The 23949-nt window shown below is 40.5% G+C and overlaps 1 protein-coding gene across 2 annotated transcripts in view; it reads right to left on the bottom strand.

Annotated features, from left to right (window-relative positions):
- Positions 1-23949, bottom strand: part of cachd1 (cache domain containing 1) — a 78753-nt gene that overhangs the window by 18791 nt on the left and 36013 nt on the right. For both annotated transcript variants that reach the window (XM_054602913.1, XM_054602914.1), the window contains exons 4-13: positions 16976-17082; positions 11145-11271; positions 9579-9723; positions 9192-9408; positions 8880-9029; positions 5643-5927; positions 4669-4818; positions 2083-2206; positions 1819-1936; positions 66-234 (exon numbers count right to left, since the gene is read on the bottom strand). In XM_054602913.1, coding sequence (XP_054458888.1) covers positions 66-234; positions 1819-1936; positions 2083-2206; positions 4669-4818; positions 5643-5927; positions 8880-9029; positions 9192-9408; positions 9579-9723; positions 11145-11271; positions 16976-17082 — 1592 coding nt within the window. The remainder of the gene's footprint in view (positions 1-65; positions 235-1818; positions 1937-2082; positions 2207-4668; positions 4819-5642; positions 5928-8879; positions 9030-9191; positions 9409-9578; positions 9724-11144; positions 11272-16975; positions 17083-23949) is intronic.

Below are 23949 nucleotides of genomic sequence, written 5' to 3'. Positions count from 1 at the left end.
AAATGTAAAGTTCTCATCTATTACTCCAAGTTATTATATATTAGTCCAGTGCTTTTTTTCCTCACCAACTGTGGCAAGCTGTTTGAAGTGCAGGCAGGAGCTGGGCTGACCCAGCAGGTCTAAACGATGATAGAGTAGCTTGGAGCTGGGAACTGTGTTCAGGTTCTTCAGATGCTTCACTGGGATCTCCGGCTGCACGTACACGATGCACAGGATGAAAGACGTGTCCTGAACCTAGAAGAGGAAAGACAGGAGTGGAGGATGAAGGCTGATGATATCCGATATGTTTCATAATGTAAACACATCCAATGAAAAGACCAAGTCAGACAATGCTGCAGAATGCAAGGATGTACAGATGAAAAATATATACAGATATATGGAATTCAAAGTAGGAGTTACCTATTTATTTAAGAGGCTTTGCCTTTAAACTAATGTACATCACATTTACCTTGGGTGACTAGTGTGAGCTTACGAATAAAACTGGCAGTTGATGTAATTTATACACTCTACTACTACATACTTTGTCCAAAGCTAAAGATGCTGTAACATGACACACACTATCACCCGTATCAGCTGTCTTTTTCAGTGTCCAGCATCAGCCTTCAGACAGTATTTTATGGGATGCACGAGTCTATTATAAAAATGATAAATGTGTTTGGCTTAACATCTGCTTTCACCCTGCTGATTCTGAATGAACCATGCAGGCATGTCTGGTGCCAAATGCTGAGACTTTGTTGTTAAATCATGCAAACAGTCACACAAACAGTAAACCCTTTTCAGATAGACCCAGGAGCTTCTGATAACTTCAGAGGATATGGGGGGAAATTTTGAGAGCAGCTCTTCTAAAGAGACACTTTTCTCTAAATTCTGGTCACAAGCCCAAAAACATGGTGTACTCATGAAGGATTCCCATAGATATAATTTGTTCCACAAAATAACAGAATGCCGCTGGAAACAACAGATTGTTCTTGATTTTTCTTTCAGTGACAATTTACCATTTTCTGGCTCTGGAAAGCTCATTTTGAAAAAATTGTGACAGCTGCAAAACTCATGGCAAAAGGTGACATGTTTGAACTCTAGCGGCTGTGGGAAAAAAATCTAAATGTCAAATGCTTTTAAAAAAGGCCAAAAGTTAAATGCCTAAATCAAGTAGGATATTAATGCTCCTGCCAAAATTCTAAATGTCAGAAATCAAAAAGACTCCATGTGACGTTATTGCTGTTCTGTTGCCATTTGTTCCTAAACACAACACCTCTGTGCTGTAGAGGAGAAAGCAGATTCGAAGGAGAGACTATTTCTGGGTGTGGGAGCACTTGTTTTTTATTACACCGACTAATTTAAGGCAGTGGAGGTTTTGTGGAGACATAAAGGCTGAGAGTGTAAATCTCTATACTGCTTTAGACAGCGGTACAGTAATGATAAAGAGCTGTAAACAGAGATGGATGCCATAAAGAGAAAGTATATGAGATAGTTATTGTCCCAACACGACAATGGTTCCCTGGCCCAGAGCCAAAGATCATCACTTGTCTCTACTGAGTGCTGATTTTGCTTCAAATAAATGACTCTTTTGCAAATCAGGAAACACTTTTCTTTGTAGCTATATTTTTAATTGTAAAACTTCAGAACAACTATGATGCTACGTGTACTATTATAAGGACTTGTATGCTATGCTTCTTAATTTAAATGACATTAAAGTGTATGCAAGTTTGTTTATTTGTGAGAGCAGTAAGTTCAATGTTTATTCTAGGCCGAGGGGCAAAGTGCTGCACTGTGAATTTTAATGTCACCAGTGAACATGTGTCAGTAGGTGACACCTACCAGTTTCCAGGCATAGCTGACGTTGTATGCGTCTTTGCTGTTGTCCCGCAGTCGGTTGGAGTGCCAGGACAATGATGAGTTGACTGGGACAGAAATTACCTGACTGCCCAGAGGGAGGCTGGGAAAAAACACAGCATTACACACAAAATATACACATAACATATGCTATGCATGTATAAATGGGTGGAGGAATTCTGTTTTTAAATGTTTTTTGAAGGTGAAGGGAACTTTTTTTTTGTTCACATGTTCCTCCTCCTGTCTTACCTGAGGATGTTCTGCCGGACAACAGGGAATCCTGGGATATTCTCATAATGTATTATGTCAGTGTGGAGGGGAGGCTCTGTCATCAAGTAGGGCCGTGTCAGTGATGGATGCATCAAGGTGTAACCTGGGAAATCAAACAAGTTAACAACATCAATAATTAATGTTAATACATACAAAAAAAAACAAAAAGATCAACGAACACAGACCAATTCAGAAAAAGGGGATCTGCAAAAAAACATCTAAACAACTATTATTGACCAGCAGGGAATCTGTTGTCACTGTCAAACATGTCATATTGCACGATTACTCATGCTATCATAACTTATTTAACATTATTCCATACACACCAATTAAAAAAGCTGGGTCTTTTAAACCAACATTTTATTCAGCTCTATTCAGTGAGTCTTGTAGTTGTTCAATACAGGTAAGAGACTAAGCCAAGTTTTGAATTTACAGTCACTAAATGCACCAAGAAATGAAGAGAAAAGAGTTGATTCCAGGGGACACCATAAGTGTGCGTTGCCGTTCGTAGTACCTGAAGATACACCAACAAAGATGCGGCTGGGCACAGTGAAAGTCATTTTAAGATACTGCAAATTTCTGAAGCCCCATTCTTTAGAAATGTGAGATAGACCATGAAAACCTTGTTTACACAACCAATAATATAATGAAATATTGCAACCAATGAGTAGATTATTGCTTCTCAATATAGCCTGAATGCCACTTGATGTCCCATAGATCTAATCCGGCAACTTGTTTCTATTAACTTGTACAAATTAACTGGATGTGCAATAACTGTTCCAAATTAGTCAGATGAATTGTTTTTCCAGAAGAACAAGAAAACAATATAAATTCAAATTGAAATTGCTCTGAATAAGATCAGTAACAAACAGTTTTCTGTTGTTGGTAAGGAGTGATAAACACAGCTCTCTACAGCTGCAGTAATCTTTTTGGGTGAGCCAAAAAGCCCTCAAGATGTTTTGAAAGAATGAAACAAACTAGATCATGTGTTGTTTTACACAGCTCTAGTAAACTCTGAAAAAGAGTGTGTGTTGTTTTGTGTGACGTCTCACACATGCTGTATTAGACCAGGCATCGCTGTCCTGTTACAGCAAACTACAGCACACATGGAAGAAGCGGGACTGTTGGTATAAAGTATACATTAATCTATCCACTCTCAAGTTTAGGTAGAGACTTAATTCTAAACAACATTATATACATGCCTCCCATGCATAACAATATTTCCAATGCACTCACCTGTTATTTTTTGTTCCAGGACAGGAAGCTTGTGTCAGCCGCGTATTTACATAATTGTATTTACCCAATTGTATTTACGACTCTAATTGCCGGCAGACAAATTGAATGCCAGCTAATAACTTTAATGACACTCATTCATCGATGTTTATAGAGTTGCTGCTAATAAGCATGGTACAGTAATAAGCTATAATTTGATGGCAAATATATTATAACAACAAACATTTTAGAGGGCAAAAAGAGACTCATTGAATGGCGCAGCAGAGGAGCGAAACTCACACAGCTGCAACAACTTCCTTTGAAGGGTTAGGTTTAAAAGTGAAAAATTGTTATGTCCACCACTTATTTAAACTATTCAGGTGAATAAACATCTTTTAGTCTGCACATGTTTAATTATTTGCTCCACTATACCTCCTCTCTCTCCTAAATATTTCCCCTCTCCTCTACACCTGCCCTCCACTGCTCCATCTTCTAAGCTCCACCCAAAACTAACTGCAACTTTTCCTTTCAACCTCATCTTGTTCAAGCTTTTTCTTTTTCTAAATATTCCCTTCTTCTTACATCCTAGTAGCTTGAGAACTGCCTCCCAGATCAAGTCTGGTTATTGTTTGATGCCAGTCATGTTAGATATACCTGTCCTCCCCACTCAACTTTTAAGTCTAGTTAATATTCAGTTTATTCAGAGTTATTAAGGGATGGAATTTTGAAAAGGTATTATGACATAGGCTGAGAGTCACAGTTATGTATAAAGATGGGAAGATGGGCAGAGCTCCAAGCTATTTTTTATTTAATTTCTGTTTCTATCTTTAAACACCTAGTTTTCATCACTATCTTATAAGCTTGGCAGGAGGACAATGTCACCAAGAGTTGCCATATTGCAGCCAATACTACTGAATACACGTAAGGGGAACCAATCGGTAGCCAAAAGGCCATCTAGCAAAACCCTGTCCATTGAAGTCTCTGCTCTCTGGGCCTACAGAGCACAACTCACCTGCTGTGCAGTACCAGTGCTTTAGTCTGAGGCCAAAACAAACCAAGACCGGACGTGAGCACTACCACCATTCATTGTTCGCTGTGATTTTGTTACTGATTTAGAAATCCAGGCAAGACACAATCTGTGACTGACCGGTTCTGCTGTGTTTGTTGTAATACCCGGTAGACCTGTTATTACTGAACATTGAGAAAACTTTATTCAGAGAACAGGCTGTTATGATACAAAGCGTTATTTGGTTACAAACGCTGTCGTTCATGTGACCGACCATAAAGTTAGAAAAGGCATAATTTCCTGCACTGCGGTAAATGTATTGCCTTGCCTGTCTCTAATTGACTGACCTTTGTTGTCAATGAGGAAGGTGTATGAGGCCAGTGAGTCCTGGTAGTAGGTGACATCCTCCAAGATGTAGGCCAGGTTCACATCCACCCCGACCACGCCCAGGAGAAGGTTACCGAAATAACAAGGCCGGCTCACGGTCATAATAAACCCTGGAGGAAGAGGAAGAAGAGGAAGAAGAGGAAGAAGAAAGAAGAAGAAGAAGAAGAAGAAGAAGAAGAAGAAGAATCTCAGTAAAGTTCATGCAACACCTCATGTAAGTTTGTGTTTTCTCGATTTAGCTCTGTTGAGCTCCTTTCATTAAATCAATGCAGAATACTACTTTAAGTTTGGGAAAGGACTACTTTATCATTCTGGGAAATATACATCTTCCCTTTCTTGTTGAGACTTAGACGAGAAGATCAATACATGTCTCATGTCTGCATGATGAAAATGATCCTAGAGCCAGCTGGTCATTAGCTTAGCTTAGCATAAAGACTGTAAAGCTGGGGGAAACAGCTAGTCTGGCTCTGTCCAAAGGAAACAACTCTGCCAACTAGCACATCAAAAGCTCATTAATTAACAACTTATATCTTATTATATGTCTCCCCTGGCAATCCACTGTCTCATCCAAAACAATCATGTCTTCTGTTTTTTATATTTCTGTTTTTGTATGCATTCAATAAACAAGATATAACTTTTTTTTAGAGATTAGATTAGAGAGCTTTAGGTTTGTGTGTATCTCTTTGGACAGAGCCTAGCTGCTCCCTGTTTTTATACTTTATGCTAGGTTTAGCTAATTGTCTGCTTGCTCGTGTTAAGTTTACAGAAATGAGAGTCGTGTCGATCTTCTCATCTGACTCTCTGACATATTTTATGTTCCTTTAGGTCAATTCTATTCAATTGATCAGAACTTCATGATAAAAACTTTTGCCATTTTGCCCAAAATTCAAATGGCATTCAATACTGGTCCAGGCTCTCTGTCCAAACCACTCACCATCTCCCATAGGGTCGGTGTAGGGCAGGCTGAAACGGGCCAGGTCGATCATGCGATTGGGCAGATTGATGTAGAAGCGGCCCACCGTTGTCTCTAGGTTGCTCAGCTGGTTTAGCACCATCATGCTTCCCTTCACCACCGGCATCATTGAAGCTCCTGCTGATCCAGACGACGACGCCAAAAAGGAGCGGTCTCGGTCAGACATTCGGTCTACGCCGTACTTAACCGAATTCTGCTCTGCGAGATCCCTCAAGAAGGCCAGTTCCTTCAGGCCTGTTACTCCCTCTGGAGGAGGAGGGAATGGGATAGAGCGTGAGTTAAGGATCAGGGGGGAGAGTCAAATTTGTTTGATTTAATCAAACAGGAATATCAAGAACAAATCCTTAACTGACGGCATGGCTGAAGGTCTGTTGAACAGGGTAATTGTGCAATTGAAAAGAGGAGGGGGTGGTTGAAAGGAGGTTAAAAGAGTAAACAGCTCTTCACTAGAGAGTGCATGACTCAAATTCCTACTATAAAAAGTAAACCCACTGTTCTCTTTGTTCCACTCTAGCTATAAAAAGCAAAAAAACCTTCAAGCAGCTAGAAAAGAGAAATCACACTCCAACCACAAAACATCGGCTGAATTCATCAAGAATCTTTGAAATGAGAGGTTGTATTTAGAGAACAATTAACCTCATGCAGTTCACATGTTTAAGCAGCAAGAGACTGGCATTGAACAGGACCATTAATCAAAGCACATACTATACATTGGAACATGGACTTCTCAAACTTGTTTGGCAAGAGCAGCAGAGCTATTTCATACATGCAAGCCCTGACCCTGCGTCATGATCTCTATAAGCTTTATTTGTTCAATCCTGTGCTGCTGCCAACTAACATTTGTCGCCTGTGAAGCTAAGAGATCATGTCATGAACAAATCCCTCATCGCTTTGAAGAAGATATGCAGCTGAGTCGTTAATGCACTCATCAGACTCAATCTTTCCAAGCCTCATAAGGTCATTTGGAGGAGGATAGATAACCAAGGCTGGCCCCTACAGCTGTCACCTGGAACAGTTGGCAGCCCACAACCTATTGGGAACGATAGAGCACAGAATGTCTGCCAGTATCCAATCATTGACTGGATTACAGCAGAATCCCTTTTTTAATGCTAAGGCTCTGCTGATCATCACGCTGGGCGACTGATGGGAGGCAACGTCGCCATGGGTGGCAATGTCAAACCAACACAAAGGAGAGAGTTTGCTGACAGCACAGGTTTCTGTTCACTTTAATTCATGAGTGAGAATCCATTTCCACTCATCTTTCTAGGATAGCTATAATGATCCTTAATACCATGATGTTCTTGAAGCAAACAATTATATTTACCACTAAAATGCAGCAGATGTATATTTCAGGCAAAACAAACATAGGGCAAAATGTTAAGGGCCATTTTTTACAATATTTTAAAACCTGCATTTTGACTGCGGGAAACCCCCGGTTTAGTAGGTCAGAAGGAAATAATATAAATTGCCAGATAATACATAATGAACATAATAATTTACTCATTACAGGCTATTTCTGCTGTAATCATGTTGAACCTTAAAAGGCCTGTCTGCACTCCAACTTTGCTCATCACTCTTTACAACAGCCTGTCATCAGTGCTCCAGGTATCGGTCGGTAATCAACCACTTACTCAATCTGCGAGAAAACTAGGTAGCTTAGATGCAGGGGAGATAAAAGACCCAACGTGTGTCTAAAAAGATCTAAAAGCTCTACTTTCTTATATTTCATTCATCAGCCCACTCCCAACCCCCTTCAGTTGACTGAAAGAAACTGTGTCAAAAGCTGATCAACGAAAGATGAATTAATTAATTGTTTCGGTAATTTGTCATTCAAGCTTCTAAAATCACAAGAATGTGATTTAATGTGATTTTAAACTTAATATCTACTGTCATCTGTTAAAAAAATATAAAGACATCAATTTGTGCTTTGGGATATTGTAAGATGGATTTTTCTGTATTTTCTCAAATTGTATAAACCCCCTTGTTTATAGATAACAAAAATATAGATATATGTAAAATACAATGAATACTTTGCAGGTACTGATCGACATGTAGGGTAGAAATCAAACTCAAGCTAGCAGTTCATTCAGCAGGTTATTCAGGCCACCATTCACAGCTTTGGTCAGGGGGGTGGGCATCTCATAAACACACACACATACACACACAAACACGACTGTAGAGCACACTGCCGATCTCCTGGAACAATCAGCACTTCACATTTGGCAGGGGATGCAGGGAATAAGACACGCACACCCACAGTGGGCCTTTCAGCTGTGTGTAACAGCATCAGCAACAAAACAAATGTTTTTGGGGATATGCATTGCTAATAAACTCAGAGGACGATAGATTTCTGCATCCTTTTCATCATGGAGCTCTTTAAACAGCCAAGGTCCTCTGTCAGTCACACACCGAGTGAGCAGCACGCCCTTTGAAGTCTCACTCTCTCCTCTCTTAGATGTACCTAATTATCATTCTCAGATGCAAAAATGATTTGTATTAATGGTGGACTAATGCATGCGCGGCAGAGGTGTGTGTGTTGTAGTGGCAGGCGGGAATTAGAGGAGGCAGATGGAGGGGCGAGGACAATAAAAGAGAAAAAGGAAGCACACACACACAACACACACACACACACACACACACACACACACACACACACACACACACACAGAGAGAAAAAAAAAAAGCCTTTGAGGTTTCTGAGCACCTCTCTAAACTTCATTCTTCTTTTGAACACATTGTACCCAAGAACATAGAGAAAGGATATCTAACATACAGAAACGGGACCAGCAAAGCAGATATGTGCAAAATAAGAAAAAAAAATATAAAAGACATTGGAGAATATGTGACTAACACAGCTCCAACATTGTGTTTTAGTGGCTGTTTTGTGCTTTATTTCTTCAAGATAAGATTTTTCAGCTCGGCTGCTGTTAAAACCAAGTAGAGCCCCTTTGGATCAAATTTTTCATAACAAATCTTAATAATATATAAATATTTCTTTCACCTGTTTTTTTGGGATATCAAAAAACGGGTGAAAATTGGATCAGAAAAAAAAATCTCTGAGATAATGGTATTTTAAAAGATTCCATTTGCAGCACAATACTTCTAGTTAACCAATTATTGTTCAGGGAAATCAGCAGTTTTTTTGCATTTTGTGATCATTTCTACCTCAAATGTAAATGAAATTACAAGTGACAGTACCGTTCATAAGAGCGTAGGTGAGGATCATGACCGAGTTGTTGAGGTGTCGGTTCTCCTCTCTGACCACACTGAGCGTCGCTCTCTTCTCCTGCTCCGACGAATCCCGAGACGTGATACCGGACGACAGGTAGATGATCACCATGTCTGTGGCTGATAGAAGACAGAAACAAAATCAATACCCATGTCAAGTTATAGCACATAAATTAACTGATGAGCTGATTATGTTGCAAATGAATAGCTGGGATTGATCTCTGAGGCAGCACACAGACACAATCTTAATATGCAGCGTTAATATGCAGAACGATTTCTTACTGGCACTCTGTTTGCAGAGACTGCTGGTGTTTCGAAGCAGCTGGAAGGCCTTCTGGAAGCCTGCTGCGTGCTGTGTGGCTCCATCTGACGCCTTGATGTTGGAGATGAAGGTGCTCATCTTCCTCTTGGTCTCGCTGGTGGCCGGAGAGAGCAGACTCTTATAGCACTGGTCCAGAGAACAGGAGCGAACCGCCTCTGCCACTGACAAGATGGAGATCTGGAGAGGAGCGATAATGAGGTTAAATGATAAAAACATGTTAGTTGGAGCAACACTGAACCTTTACTTTCAAAAGCATTTTAGCATATTTGATGCTCTCTAAACTTAAACTACCCATTCTTCTTGGTAAAGCCTGGTAAAAGAGATGAGGTCTGATCCCTTTCACTAACCTTGTCATGTTCATCGACGGCGTTGAGGATGACCAGCGCCGAGTCCCTGGCGATCTGAAGCTGGGTGTCAGTTACAGACGCTCCGTGGTCCACCATCACCACGATGTGTTTGGATTGGGGTCGCACTGCAGATACATACACAGGCCTGCAGGAACACACACAAACACAAAAACATGTCGAGATCAGACACATGTACATACAACTGTGCCTGCATTTGATCCGGGATAATAAAATGCTAAAATAAACAAGAGTATCGTCAGATTTAAGTGCATTACCTATGGAAACACATGTAGTTGTCTGTCAGCTCAGTAAATGTTAATCGCTTCTCGGGTATCTTTTAAATAAACATTATGTCTTCCTCTTTCACCCTTTCCTCATCCGTTGTCTGTCTTGGGTGGCTTTTGTCAGTGTGTCTGTTTTCACAAGAGAACCCCTTCCCCTTAACGTTATTTTTGGTGGAAGTTCAACACTTTCTTCATTTCACGCTGTCAATGCTGAGTTACTTATTTATCCAAAATCATTTGTGCATGAATTCCAACAACTATATGGGAAACTTTTAAACTTCAAAAGTAATTCATGGAATGTTACTTTTCAGTCAATGATAATGCATTTTTGGATTAACAAGATTTCAATAGCTTGTCAAGCCTTGCAGGATCATCGTGACATAAAAAAACAAAAGTAACATAGTAAACTTCCCGCTATAGGGAAATCCCCCCAAAAAAGATAAACATGAAATGATCAGAAACCTCACAAATAAATGCTTGATTCTCAATGAGTTTGTGCCGACTGTTGATATAATAATAGGTCTACATCTATTATGTGGAAGTATATTTTCAATAATTGGTGCACGTGTCAATTTATGTACATGATCAGATTGATGGGGTGCAGCGATTAGGGTGGTCAGCGCCTGTGTGTGTGTGTGTGTGTGTGTGTGTGTGTGTGTGTGTGTGTGTGTGTGTGTGGTCTGCTGGACAAGGAGACACTAACACGCTGGAGAAGGGGAGTGATGTACTCACAAAGCCTCATTCACACTTGAAGCGAGCCAAGTAACGTCATTTCTGTCATGGCTGTATGCCAGCTCACTGGGTTGTAAAGCCAGAAGAAAAATAAATCCAAACAACAGCCAATGCAAAAATGCACCAGAAAGCAAAAAAAAGAGACAAAAGAATATAGAAAGAAAAGACGATAGAGAGTATAGAAACGTCTTTCAGCCGTGGCCACAAAAAAAAAAAACCCACAACACTTGAGGTGTGAGATTCCAACAGGCTTTAGTGGTACAGAGCTACATTCCTGCCAAGGGCATGTGTGGTCAGGGTGTGTGAGGGCGGCATGCCATCAACATGCCCTCTCGGCCACCCCACAACAACTGATGGAGAGGAGGGGTGAGGAGGAGGCGAGGGAGGTTGATAAGGGGAAGGCACAAGTTGATGTGGTTTTGACGTCTGCTAGCCTGTTCTGATACTTTGCCAACTGAGTGATATCTGTTAACAAATTGCGTGTTTGGCTGTCACTTTGAGCTTGATAATTCAAAAAAAGTTAAACAAAAGGAGAAGTTGGTCATAATACCTGCTGCGGTGCTCGTAACTTCCCTTGCACTGAAACTTGTGTGCAGGGAAGACGGTGAAGATGCCCTCCTCTGAGCTGAAGTACTGCCACTTTATCCCCGGGTTGGACTTCAGGTTGTCTGCCAACACTGTAGAGGCAAAAGACAGAGAGGGAACAGCAATCATGTTAAAAAAGAGGGAAGAACAAAAGGGGACCAGGAAGTGAGAAACGGGGAGGAAAGAGATCAAGGAAGGGAAATCAAAGTGGGAAAGGAAGGATGGAAGGAAGAAGGTGGAACATATGAGTTAGTAAGGAATTCAGTTCTTTTGAGAGGTTTGTCTTTATTTAGATGTATCCTTAGATGTCACAGTCCTTTCATGTTCAGGGGTTAACTTTGATTCCTGTGAGAATCCCAGAGGGATAGTGAAACCAATATCTTAATACCGGTATTATGTAGAATGCTCGAGAATCTGATTCCGGATCTGATACTGATTCGAGGTGTACGAAGTTTCAAGTCGAATTTGACCGCAGGACATTTGTGCTTGTTTGCTCCAGACTAACAATGTAGGGAACTTTATTTCCTTTGATAGTAAAGGCACGGACCCACCCTACTCTGCCTCTGATTGGCTACAATGACATAACTTACTTACAGCAAACTTGCAAACTAACCAGCATGCATTGCTTCATGATCGATTCTGTGCAGGCCTGGCTCATCTTGGACGAGCCTATTTTTAACTCAAGTGGCCTTTTCACACGTAATTCAAATCTATGCAAACCTGCCTATTCAGGCATGACATAGAGTTAAATACTCTGCTTTCTAACTGGACATGACGTATACACATGTAAATGATTATCCCCAATCACACCTCTCGTAGAACAAATTAGCTTGATTAACTACTGTGAAGTATACAGTACATTTCTTTCATTTGGGTACCAAAAAATAAATCAATCTCTGTTTCATAACTGTGACTGCAAGGCGAGCTGAAATAACAGCCTTGACTACAACCTCTACAGACACACTGAGCTGCAGTATTTGCTCAAAACTAACAGATTTTTTTTTTTTTTTTTTTTTTTACTGGGTCACAGAGTCAACAGTATCTTCACAGAGATCCCATCACAAAGCCAGCAACTTCCTTTCCGCTCACTGCAACACAAAACGGCCTTTCACAAAGAGACGGGGGGAGGAGGGGGTTTGAGAGACACAAATAGAAACTCTGGGCCCTTTACAGGAAAAAAACTGAGACAGAGAGGGAAGAAACAGAGAGTAGCCATCAGTAGGCTTCATTAAAGAAACATAACACAATAATGCAGCAGATAATTCACTTAATTTCTTAAAAAACACAGACATGTAGCCCAACATGGCAAATCCTCTAGCAGCATACCAAATGAACGAATCCTATAAATATAGATTAACAAACTAGCCGGATCTTGTCAAGATGTAATTCAGATAGCAGGCCGAAAAAAAGTAAAAAAAACTCTAGATTAAGGGCAATGAAACAAACGCAACATACTTTATTGTTTTGCAATGCCTTTGCTTAGATCGCATAAAAGGCTACTACTACTACTTGTTTCTGGCAAGAAATGAATCGATAACATTCAGTCCAAAATAATACTTTTCTAATACAAAGTTTGTTTGATTTAGCCAGGTGTTACTGTACCACATCTAATTTCTTATGACTAATACAAATTCATTGTGGTTTATGCAGATCCTTAGCAGCTGTGCACATTCACCAACTATTTTGCCATTTAGCTGACTATTTGTAATTATTCTGGTGGAGGTTTCCGTAGAAGGGTAGAATTTCAAAACTTTGTTAATTAAGTCTATGGTCTTTGCCAGACATGCTAACTGCCCTTCATTCATTCATAACAGCTGGGTCTAAATAGTCCCGAATATGTGGGTCTTGGCCTGCGATCACATTGCATTAATCACCTGCTAACGAGAACCTGTTTTCAAACTTTTCCAACCTCCCAGCAATATTACGAGCCAAAGTCAATTCCATTTTTATGGGAGGGGTGGAAAATCATATGCCAAATATTCAACTAATGCCGAAATCCAAAACAAATTAAAAATATACACAAATAGATTCATTACAGAACTGTGAACCCGTCCAACTGTCAAACATTATAAACAGCATCAAAATGCACCTCTGATTTCTTTACTACATTTTTGGTCGGTTCTTGCACCCCACTGTCGCCTGTCATACATCATCCCTGCCCAGTCACTCCATCCATCTCTGAGGCTCATATAAACAGGAAACACTCAGTTGTGTTGACAGTGGAAGAAGGGCTGTGTATACATCTGTCAGGCTACAGTGCTCCACTCTGCCATCAGTGTTTAGATCTTCCCAGAACCAGATGGACAAGCCAAGAAATAGGACCCAAATGACACTCATTTCCTAAAACCTTAATACCTCTCCCATTTCCTACAACCTTAATACTGCTAACTCTTTGTAATGACCTGCTTTGATACATTTGTGTCTACTTCCATACATAAACACACCAAATGTACAGCTTTGAGTATCACCCGCTAGTAGAGAATGATCCAGACATTCCAAAAACATTTGATTGACTCAAAGTGCCACTTGTATCTGGCAGCTCTCTCACTCACAGACATGATGATCTTAATTAACTTTATAATCAATGAGACAAGCCGTTTGTTAAATATTTTACTTAAACATGGCAACATTACAGCATAATTTAGTTATCTATTTTGGTTTTCTCCATGAATGACTGAGTAAACAAGAATCAAGTCTACAAACATGCTAAAGAAGCTCTTATAATTTGGCACAGCAGTGCTTTGAGCTAAGTGCTAATGGGGATGTCAATGGTTCTGCTAATATTTGGACAAAAAAAAGTATTGGACACACTCAAATTTGGACCTGACAATGGCACTTGGAGGAATGGCACAATGGAGCATTAGAGTTGTTACGATCTATCCTGAGGGGAACATGAATGTCATGGAAATCCATCTAGTAGTTGTACAGATATTTGACTCAATATAAGCCTGAACCCCACGCTGCCATTACGGGGTCAGGAAGTCTTTTGAGCCAAAATGTGTACGTGAAGATACTTCACAAGATAAGGGAAAACGTTGACCGACTGGTGGCGCAAGAGGGAAAGTCAGTGGATCACAAAAATGATTAGGATTTCTCCTGTGGGGAACATGCATTAGTGGTCGTCATTGCTAGCCATAGTGCCCTGGCATTAGCGTGGCTTATAAACAAACAAAAAAACGAATGGATTACACCTAAATTATTGAGAGCATTTGCATGCCTTTGTGGTGCTACATTTTCACTCTCATCACATTGTTTAAAAAAATAAAAATAAATGATGCCCTGTACGGCTTACACAAAAAGAACACTATGCTTTTATTAGTTCTAGTTCTTACAACTTGATGCAAATTAAGGCAAGGCCTTGCAGCGCAACAAGTCATCTGACTTGACAAAAAAAACAAAAAAACGCTGCAAAAGGGGAATAATGGATGAAAGGGTAAACAAATGGATGAAAGAAGATGGATAAAACTAGTACTCTAATCACACAGCACTCTGCCACCAGTCATCTCTCATCTACTTGTCTTTTCACTCCTACCTGCTGGTATCACTATTGATGCCTCCCACATCCTCTATCTCTCTCCTATCTCCCCCTTGCTCCCCTCTAAAAAAAAGTAAAATTGAAGATGAGAGGAGAGATGATGGAAAGAATACAATACGGTCTTGATACAATTACTCTCTTTCAATCAGCTCCCACCCCTCCTTTCTTCTCCTTCATTCATCATTCTCTCCCCCTCAATTATCCCTCCCTCTCTCACCCGCTTCCCCCTTCCTTCCCCTCTGTAGCTGCTTGTTTAGACTGGGCTGAGACAAATGGGGGAGAGAATGAATAAGCTGGGAACGTGGGGGTCAAGGAGGGCTGAGTGTGAGGGACAGGGAGAGGAGAGGGGTAACTTGAACTCGCCGTGACTGGCTTGCAAGGAAAATAACACCCAGGCGATGGTGACGTGTTATGAATGGCCGTCATTATGAATGGTTGGCAGAGAGAGGAGCAGACTGGGACGTCTGGAAAAAATAATGGGTGGGGTGGGGGGCAGTAGAACAAATGAAGAACAGAAGAAGAACAATTGATGTTGTAAGTTTCCTGTAAAAAGGGAAGAAAGAGGGGTGCAAGTGCAATACCCAGGATGTAATGGAGGGACAATTATTCACATAAAATAGTTTGTATCAAATGTTCTCCAAACAAGTCCAGGCAAAAGTCCTGTTCTGTTACAAATTGACAAACTTGACTTTGGAATCATGGAGAGATGCAATTGCCGTACAACTTGGGAGAAGAGCACACATTTTCAGATTTACAAAGTAACAAGTATTCCGATGTAGCCAACCAGTTTCTGAAGTCTGAAAAGTGTGGGGAGGGTGGAGGTTTCAGCAGCTGTTTGATAATCCAACAAGTGCTAAATGTAAAGGATACTGATGTCTTTAAGCTGTCTCTCTAAGTAGTTGCAGAGTTCTTTTGGGATAATTAGGCCAAAAATTATTTTATATTTTTGCCCTGAATTCAGTCTACAAGGTAACTTTAGTGCTTTCTACTATGTAATAAAGGGCAACCCAACCATCGCCTATGTAGTTAAAAGGAAAGGTCATAGTGAAAGATTTTTTTTTTTTACTTTGACTGGCAAATGGGGTAATGAAATAGTTTATTAGAAAAATATATTTTTTAATACAACTTTTGTAGAACTATTTGGGGGATTGGAAAACGAAAACTTATTCAATCATACAATCCCATGTGATTTTACAATGTGTGCTGGACTAAATCTGAAAGTTAAAGCGACACAAGGAAAAGTGGTTTAATATTACGGGAACTGCAGCCCTTATGTGTAAAGAATGCATGTAGTACAGCTGGATATGTCTTCTGTAGAAGCAGCTGAAACACACCGCTAACCAACTGATGGCATCAGAACAGAAAAACGCTCAGTGGAAACTTGGCCTTTGCCTGGTTTTGAAGTCAACTTGGTCCATTTTTCTTCCTAATCAAATGCAGACCGACGTATGTGGTTTAGACACATGTGGGTTTTACATGCTGATATTCTGCAATGTGCTTATGCAATCTGGAGCCTCATTAAACATATAGCGGGAGCAATGAGGACACCATCAAACAGTTTTGCCTTGCTCTCTATGTTGAGGTTACATGTACGTATTATAATGAGAGAACGCAACTGATTTCCATTTGAGGTAAAGTGAGAATTGAAACAAAGAACTGACAAGGCCCGTTAACAACAGGATGGTAAAAACATACACTAACTGAATACAATTGCAGAGTTCAAAGTCAAACAACAAAGTCAGGGAAAATGATCTCAGGATGCAAAAATCATTTCCACATCAAACCAGAGAAAAAACAGTGGAGAGACAGAAAAAGAAGAAAGTGAGGGAGCAAAGGACGGACTGTAAAATCCTTAGACACGCACAGATAATTACATCTATCTCAGATCAATGTCCTCTCCTTTTAACATTTCAGAAGATAAGAAGAACAGAAAATATAGTACAACTTCTTAATTAAAATCTGGTTGCCATGGCAATTGCTGTTAAATTATTCAACATTTGGCTTGGAGTCCACAGTAGAAACAAATTAGGTTTTAAGTTTTAATGGATAAGATCTGTATGTCCATGTTTCATTTGTTAAACCAGGTCAGCGTGTATGCTGGCAAATGCTCCTTTCATTTTGTGTGTGTGTGTGTGTGTGTGTGTGTGTGTGTGTGTGTGTGTGTGTGTGTGTGTGTGTGTGTGTGTGTGTGTGTGTGTGTGTGTGTGTGTGTGTGTGTGTGTGTGTGTGTGTGTGTGTGTGTGTGTGTGTGTCAATCAAACCTGAGTTGAGGTCCCGTCCAGGGTTGAAAGCTCGGCTGTTGACGTTAGGGGAGAGTCTGTCACAGCAGATGGTCTTGGAGACGTTGGTATTGAAGTTTCCATCAAACCTAAATACACAAAAACAGGCAACATTTAAGAAGTTTATAGAGCGAATCTTTTGTTGGTGGAGCAGCGCTGATTTGTTTTCCCCAACACTAACAGATTTACTGCTACACATCTCTACTTCAAATAAAACCAAACCCACAGGTTTGCCAAATCATCTGACTTTATGGCATGTCTACATGCTTTACACATATAGTAAATAAATCAATGTGAAACCATGAAGTTAATGCAACTGCATGAAACATCTGTTGGAACTAATAGCCCCTACATTTTTCATCTGAGCTGAATTGTATTGCTGGCTATATCATCTGTTGCCCAGACCCCACATTAAATAAGGACTAATTGGCTAGTGAATAATATTTTCCATGGAAAACTACTTAAATTCTGTTTTTCTCCCAACTAGGTCATAACAGAGTACCCTGAACACATCTGAATGTGATTGTAGGAGGGGCTGCCCACCTAACTTGATGATTCAGATCATCTGTCGCTGGAACCTCAAACTTGTATTACTAGTCTTTGTCATTTCCAAAACCTTGGAATTCATTTTGGGGCATCTTCAAGTCAGCTGGATATGAGACACCTCACTCTTTATAAATGTGTGTATCACCTAGCCCAGCAATGGAGGAAGTAATCTTACATTAGATTTCAGGTCTTCTCTTATAATCTGTAGAAAATACACAAATCTAAATTAAAAAAAAGTTATTTTCAGAAAAACTAGGTTATTGACACAAATGTATAACAAATCCTGTCGTTAAAAACTTTCCCTGCATCACATTGCATACTCCAGTTTGTTAAAGGCATATTACATTTGTTCCATAGCCTATTCAACATTAAAAAAAATACACAAAAACGCAAGCACACATCTGTAGCCTTGGTGTGATAACTAATTTGATTTGGCCCTAAACAGCAACATTTTCTAATCTTCTCCTTTTCTCACACACTAAACAAATTGACTGTTAGTGCTGAAGATGCGTCTCTGATGGCAGTTATGATACAGCAAACCTCTGACACGAAGGAGAATGGCAGCGTTGCCTTCATCTGTACACCAGAATGAGCTCATAATGAACAAATGCTTTATTATGTTTAAAAATATCATGCTACACGGAGCTCTGTTGATGTGTAAAAGATGTGGCCCAGTAATGCAGTGTTGACCTTGAGCATGCTCACGCACCCACATGTGTTTAAGAGCTGTCCACTGATTTGTTTTGGTATTAAGCAACAGCATGAGACGTTTTTTTTATTTTTTATTATTCTCTTAGGTATGTGTGTGTGTTGATGGTGAAGCCTGGTTTACAGAGCTCGTATCTCTGGAGTTAAGAGCTTAGTTAAGAGTTAAAAGGGGAGGTATGCAGAGGAGCAGCCTGCTCTGCACTGCACCAAGCCTGGGCGCTTTGATCCTTCCATCCCTCCAACTACCTCTCCCCCTTTCTGGCTCAGCAACCTACACACACACACACATGTGCCCACATAAACACACACACACACACAAACACACCCACACGTACGCTACACACTCTTTGGCTCCCTGTGCTTGCAGACCTGGCCCTGGCCCGGTTTGACTGACAGGTGCTGTGATGTACAGGCTGCGTTTGAACTTCACTCAATCAGAGTCCCATAAGGCCAAAGTCATTATTATTCCCTTTCAACCCACTTTGCATAGAGGCGGTGGGCAAGACGCTCAGCATAAATGTGTGCCAGATTAAAAAATATATTTGCAGCCGCTTTGAGTTCCACATCAAAAACACAGACGAGAACGAGAGAGAGAGAGAGAGAGAGAGCGAGAGAGAGAGCGAAAGAAGGGAGGAAGGCTTCGACTCTGATCAAACATTTTAATGAGGGCAAGAAAAATCTGTTTTGGAAACAGGCTGGACTCACCAGACACAAGCCCCAAAACAACAGCACAAGCTTGATTTGATTAACAGTATATAAAGAATATAAGTCCATGTATTCTCAAAACTGAATGCATTGTGCTTTAAAAAATTCTCCCATTGAATATGCATATTAATAATGTATTGTTGGAATGCCTGCTTGATTACCATACCAACCACAGGGGGTTGTTCTCTATGCAGCATTAGAAATGATCCTGAGGACAATTCAACAAATAGAAAGCACCAGTAATGGGCCTGTGAGCGTCCTTGAGAAGAATTCAAAATGCAATTGATTGATGTTTCTAGACTTTTTGGCTGAAACCTTTTTATTTTTATATAATGAAACTGAAATACAACGGATCAGGGTCTTGCAAGAGAAAAAAAGAAAAGAAAGTATTTTCCGATTTGGGAACACAAATCTTCACACTGGAGAAAACACATGAAGCGTGTCTTATAAGTGTCTTATAGCACTGAGTGAAACAGGCAGACGTCTCTAAATAAGGCAGCATCTGCAGTGTTCAGCAGTGACTTTCCATAAATCCATTATATAAAGATGTACCCTGCTGCAAGAACCATGTATATCCACGGAGGAGGCAATCATATGTCATTCAAAACACCCAGTGAGTACAATTACCTTGAAGAGGCTTGCTGTTGTGCGAGCTCCAACATCAGGAGTAAAACCCTTTTCTAATGCGTTTGCAATCTCTCAGTGAATAACAGTGGTGAAGCAGGCGTCATGCTGGAGAATGGAGAGTGCTTAAGGAAAGCTCCATCGAAACAGATTCCATTGTTATATCGATATGCAATGTGGATTTTGAAAAACTGTTTGGTACTCAGCAGCTACTTTCACAAGAAGGTAAGGACAAAGTTCCAGTGGATTCTGTGCTTTTATCATTGACTGCATTACACAGAGAGTTGTTTCTAATAGTTTGGCCTTCCTCTTGTGTGTGAATGGGGGTGGACAAAATATTAACAGTCCATTCGAAAAAAATGCCATCTGAAACACAAACTGTCTTGAATATTTCATTGCAAAGCTACTGTCCTGAGGTCAGTAGACTGTGCAGCTACACATAAATCAACTTATAACTCAGTGATGAAAACTATGAATGTGGGACAATACTGAATACAGAAATGTAACAATAGTGGCAGAGATAACATCACTAAAGTAATTATTGTTGCTATGTTGTTTAAATAATTTTCCTCAAACACAGGGATTGTATCCGACTAGCTAAATCCCTCCTTTATTTAGATCCTCACACTGCTGTGTTGTCCATTAACCAACTACTAGGGAAAGTACAAGGGAGGATCAACTCGTATTGGAGTTGGGGTACCACAAAAGGGGGGACCAGGGGCCTCTGACAGCGGCCCCCTCAGCGCTGGCTGTGCAAGCCTGGAAACAGGCCAGATAGTGGAGACCCAAAGACCTCCTCACTGCTTAAACTATCCTTGAACATCAGCAGAGGAAGGGAGGACGGAAAATCAAAGGGGAAGGATTGGAAGGAAGATGAAGAGGAAGGGAGTAAATCAAGAAGGGGGAAAAAAGAGAATAAATAAATGTAAAGTTTTCATCCTCAAGGATGGAGGATCAAAGAAGAGAAAAAAGGAAGAGATTGACATTAACAGAGGCACGAGGACAGAGAGAAAAAGTATTTACACCTGTTAAAGTCACTTAAACAAACCCCCTCCCAACCTGCCTGGGGTTTCGCCATCTCCTCCTCTAAAGTGCAAACAGATGTATCATCATCGTGCTGACTGAGCAACCAGAAGATCAGATTGATCTGAAGCTCAATCTCTTGAATAGCTGCTCACTGGTGCCATGCATATACTCTTGATCTGGGCTGTAAATCTGCCAAATAGCCCGGATGGTGAGAAATCCTCTTAAGAAACATGAGCTCTGTATTAGCGCTATGCTGTCTTTAATCTTTATGCTTAATTTATGAGTGAAGGTATTTGACATTCTGCAATATCATCCCTCATATGATATTATGATATTATGTTATCGAATGTTCTGCTTAGCAATCCAGACCCATGCTATGCGTGTTGTACTTTCATTTGAAATTTTGCAATCAATACATTAAATATAACAGATTTCAGGAGACCAGTTCACAAAATGCGTAGTTGAAAGCTTTCTAAACTGTTTTAGTGTAAAACAAAAACACTAGATATTTCAATTCTAGGATGAAAACAAATTACTTTACATCGATTGGACAAAGATATGATTAAACTCCTAACACGAAAGTCTTAGCTATTTTATGTGCCTGTGGTATTAGAAAGTCAAATCCTTTTGTATTGAGGTTTAACAGGCTGCTGGTCAAAACACTGTAATGCAGATAGAATAGCCCAGCCACCTTTAGGGACACCATGCCATGTTGTGTTTCCCATAACCTTTATCTTCTTCTACTGTGGTGAGACACTTTGCATCCTACAAGAACTCTTCAGGATCATATGAATATCGTTTTCCTTGCACAGTCCATTTGCAGCTTAACTCCTCCAGAACTACTCGTGAAACAAGACCATAAAATGCCATCTGGGCTGCTCCCAAGCACACTTCTCACTTTAACAACTTCATAGAAGTGGAACTGTTGAAATGAGCACCTGGAGATAGTATGTTAAAAATACAAACCAACATACACACACCAACTCTACGAGTCACATACATTTTCTATTTCCAGGTACAGGCTGTTGTTGAGACCGAGCAGTGATTAAAGCATACCACCGGGTGCTAAGCACTGCCCTCGCTGGCCTCCCTGTGAAATGATAGCCTGCTAGCTTGACGGCTAAAAAGACATGGACACCCTGTGAACCACCTGATCCCCCCTCTAAACTGGCTGACCTGACTGAGACCCCCAGAAGCAGCTGATGCCTGAAACTAATGAAGGACACTCTGAAGTGGACTACTGAGAGCTAAAGTCCTTTCCCTATTATGGCATGGATCCTGTTGAACCAGGATCATGATTTTAGTTTATTTTCTGTCCCTTTTCTGTTTTTCTTCAGCATTTCATTTTGCAAATGAGATGCAACAAAATCCCTTCAATGGATGCGAACCCAGGAGGATGCAGTTGTGGCTTGGTAGACACATTAACTGCTGGGCCACAACCTTTTTTAAAAAAAAAAGTAAATAGTGTTAACAAAGCTGTATAGTGCCTGAACTTTAACTGGTTGCTGATGATGAGCTGTATTTGAGAGTTTCAAAAATCTACAGCCAATAAGCCAATATACATTTTTCATAAAAACGTAAAATACATAAACATCTTTGAAGATGATAGATTGATGACCAGAACATGTCAAAAACAGGACATTATACAGTTAAAAATAAAGGAGAAGATACGTTTATACAGTTCTCTCAAGTGGACAAACAAAGTACCAGCAACACTGTTTCTGAATTATTTTAAGTATATCTTTGGCAATTCTATGGTTTCACTTCTTCTTGCTTATCAGCTCACATATTCACAGACTTAGAGTTTCTTCCATAAGCTGATATTGTCCAATATCTTGCACCCTTAAAATGATTGGTATTGATTAATTATTTTAAGTAGAAAGATTTTGTGAGCATTCAAAAACTATGGTTCTCATTAGTTTGAGACATAAAGAAGGAATATATCACTCCTAATCTAACCTGAGAGGTGCTCGCTTCTTCAGCTGCTTCCTGATGCAGAGTGCTCAGGAAGCGAGAGCTAAAGTATTCTGCATTCTGCTCCTTAAAGTACAACACCATCCTGCATGAACCCAAAAAATAAAAGTGAGAGAGCTCCGTTCCTTTTTTCCTCTCCTGAGGAAGATCCTTTGAAGTTCACGGATCTGTCAGACTCAGCTTCAGTTTGGTATGTCCATCCCCTCCAACACCACCACCACCCGTGTGACTCCCCCCGCATCATTCCGTTCTTCCTACAAGGTCTTATATCATCGTTTCCATGATTCCTTGATGATTTTAGACCCGGGTTTAGAACGCACATGTCTGGACATAAATACAACATGTCTGCATGGGAACAACTGTTGAATGCATGTACAGTATGTCATGTGCATGATTTGGCTACAGGTGGTCAGTGGCCCTGAGCCAGGCAGCCTCCTCTCTGCACCAATGAAGGAAAGACAGGTGACCTTGCAGCCAGCGCAAAAAACTTCAGAGAGAAATAACTGGTTACATTGGCTGATAAAGGGGAGGGAGACAGAATGGAGAGAGAGAGAGAGAGAGAAAGAAAGAGAGAGAGGGTGATGGGTAGAGACAGCTGCTGCTCTGTAGATTAGAACTGAAAGCAGCTCTTAGCTTTGAACTGTGTTTTCGCCTGCTGGAGTTGGTGATTGGCTGGAAAGCTGGGTCTACAATGTAGGCTGGGGCAATTTTAAACTCTCTCAGTAGAGGACTGAAATTTGAAATATTCGGTATTACACTCATTTCATCATTTCTTTGTCATGTGGGCACTCTTTTCACAAAGCCTTGTGGCTTTTTTGGTCTCCAAACTATGTTTAAAAGAAAAACGAAGATAATGAAGATAATACAAAGTCTTCCCCTATGAAGAGCTTGAATACATTGCTGGGGAGAGTGACGTCTGGAATAACCTGCTGCCCCTAGGACAGGACTTGGATCAAAGCAGATGAAAATGGATGGATGGATGCACAGCCATCAAATCTCCAGGTCTCAAAAGAGACTAAGTATCAGACTGTGACAGTAATGCTCAAGTCTGTAAATGATGTGATGTAATCCAAGTTGATCATAACATGTTTAAACAAGGTAAATATGGTCTGTCTGTCTGTCTGTCTGTCTCTGTGTGTGTGTGTGTGTGTGTGTGTGTGTGTGTGTGTGTGTGTGTGTGTGTGTGTGTGTGTGTGTGTGTGTGTGTGTGTGTGTGTGTGTGTGTGTGTGTGTGTAGTTGAACATAATGAAATGTATAGGGAGCAGAGGGCAGGTGCTCACAGTGGGAGATGGCTTTACAGAGAGATAATGAACCTCCTGCAGAGATTGTTGTGTGTTATGGGGTATGAGAGAGAGTAAAGTCTGTGTCTGTG

This window comes from Anoplopoma fimbria, chromosome 8 (genome assembly GCF_027596085.1).
Source record: "Anoplopoma fimbria isolate UVic2021 breed Golden Eagle Sablefish chromosome 8, Afim_UVic_2022, whole genome shotgun sequence".
Classification (NCBI taxonomy): Eukaryota; Metazoa; Chordata; class Actinopteri; order Perciformes; family Anoplopomatidae; genus Anoplopoma; species Anoplopoma fimbria.
Note: the sequence above shows the minus strand (reverse complement) of the source record. Positions and strands in the feature narration are given on the sequence as shown.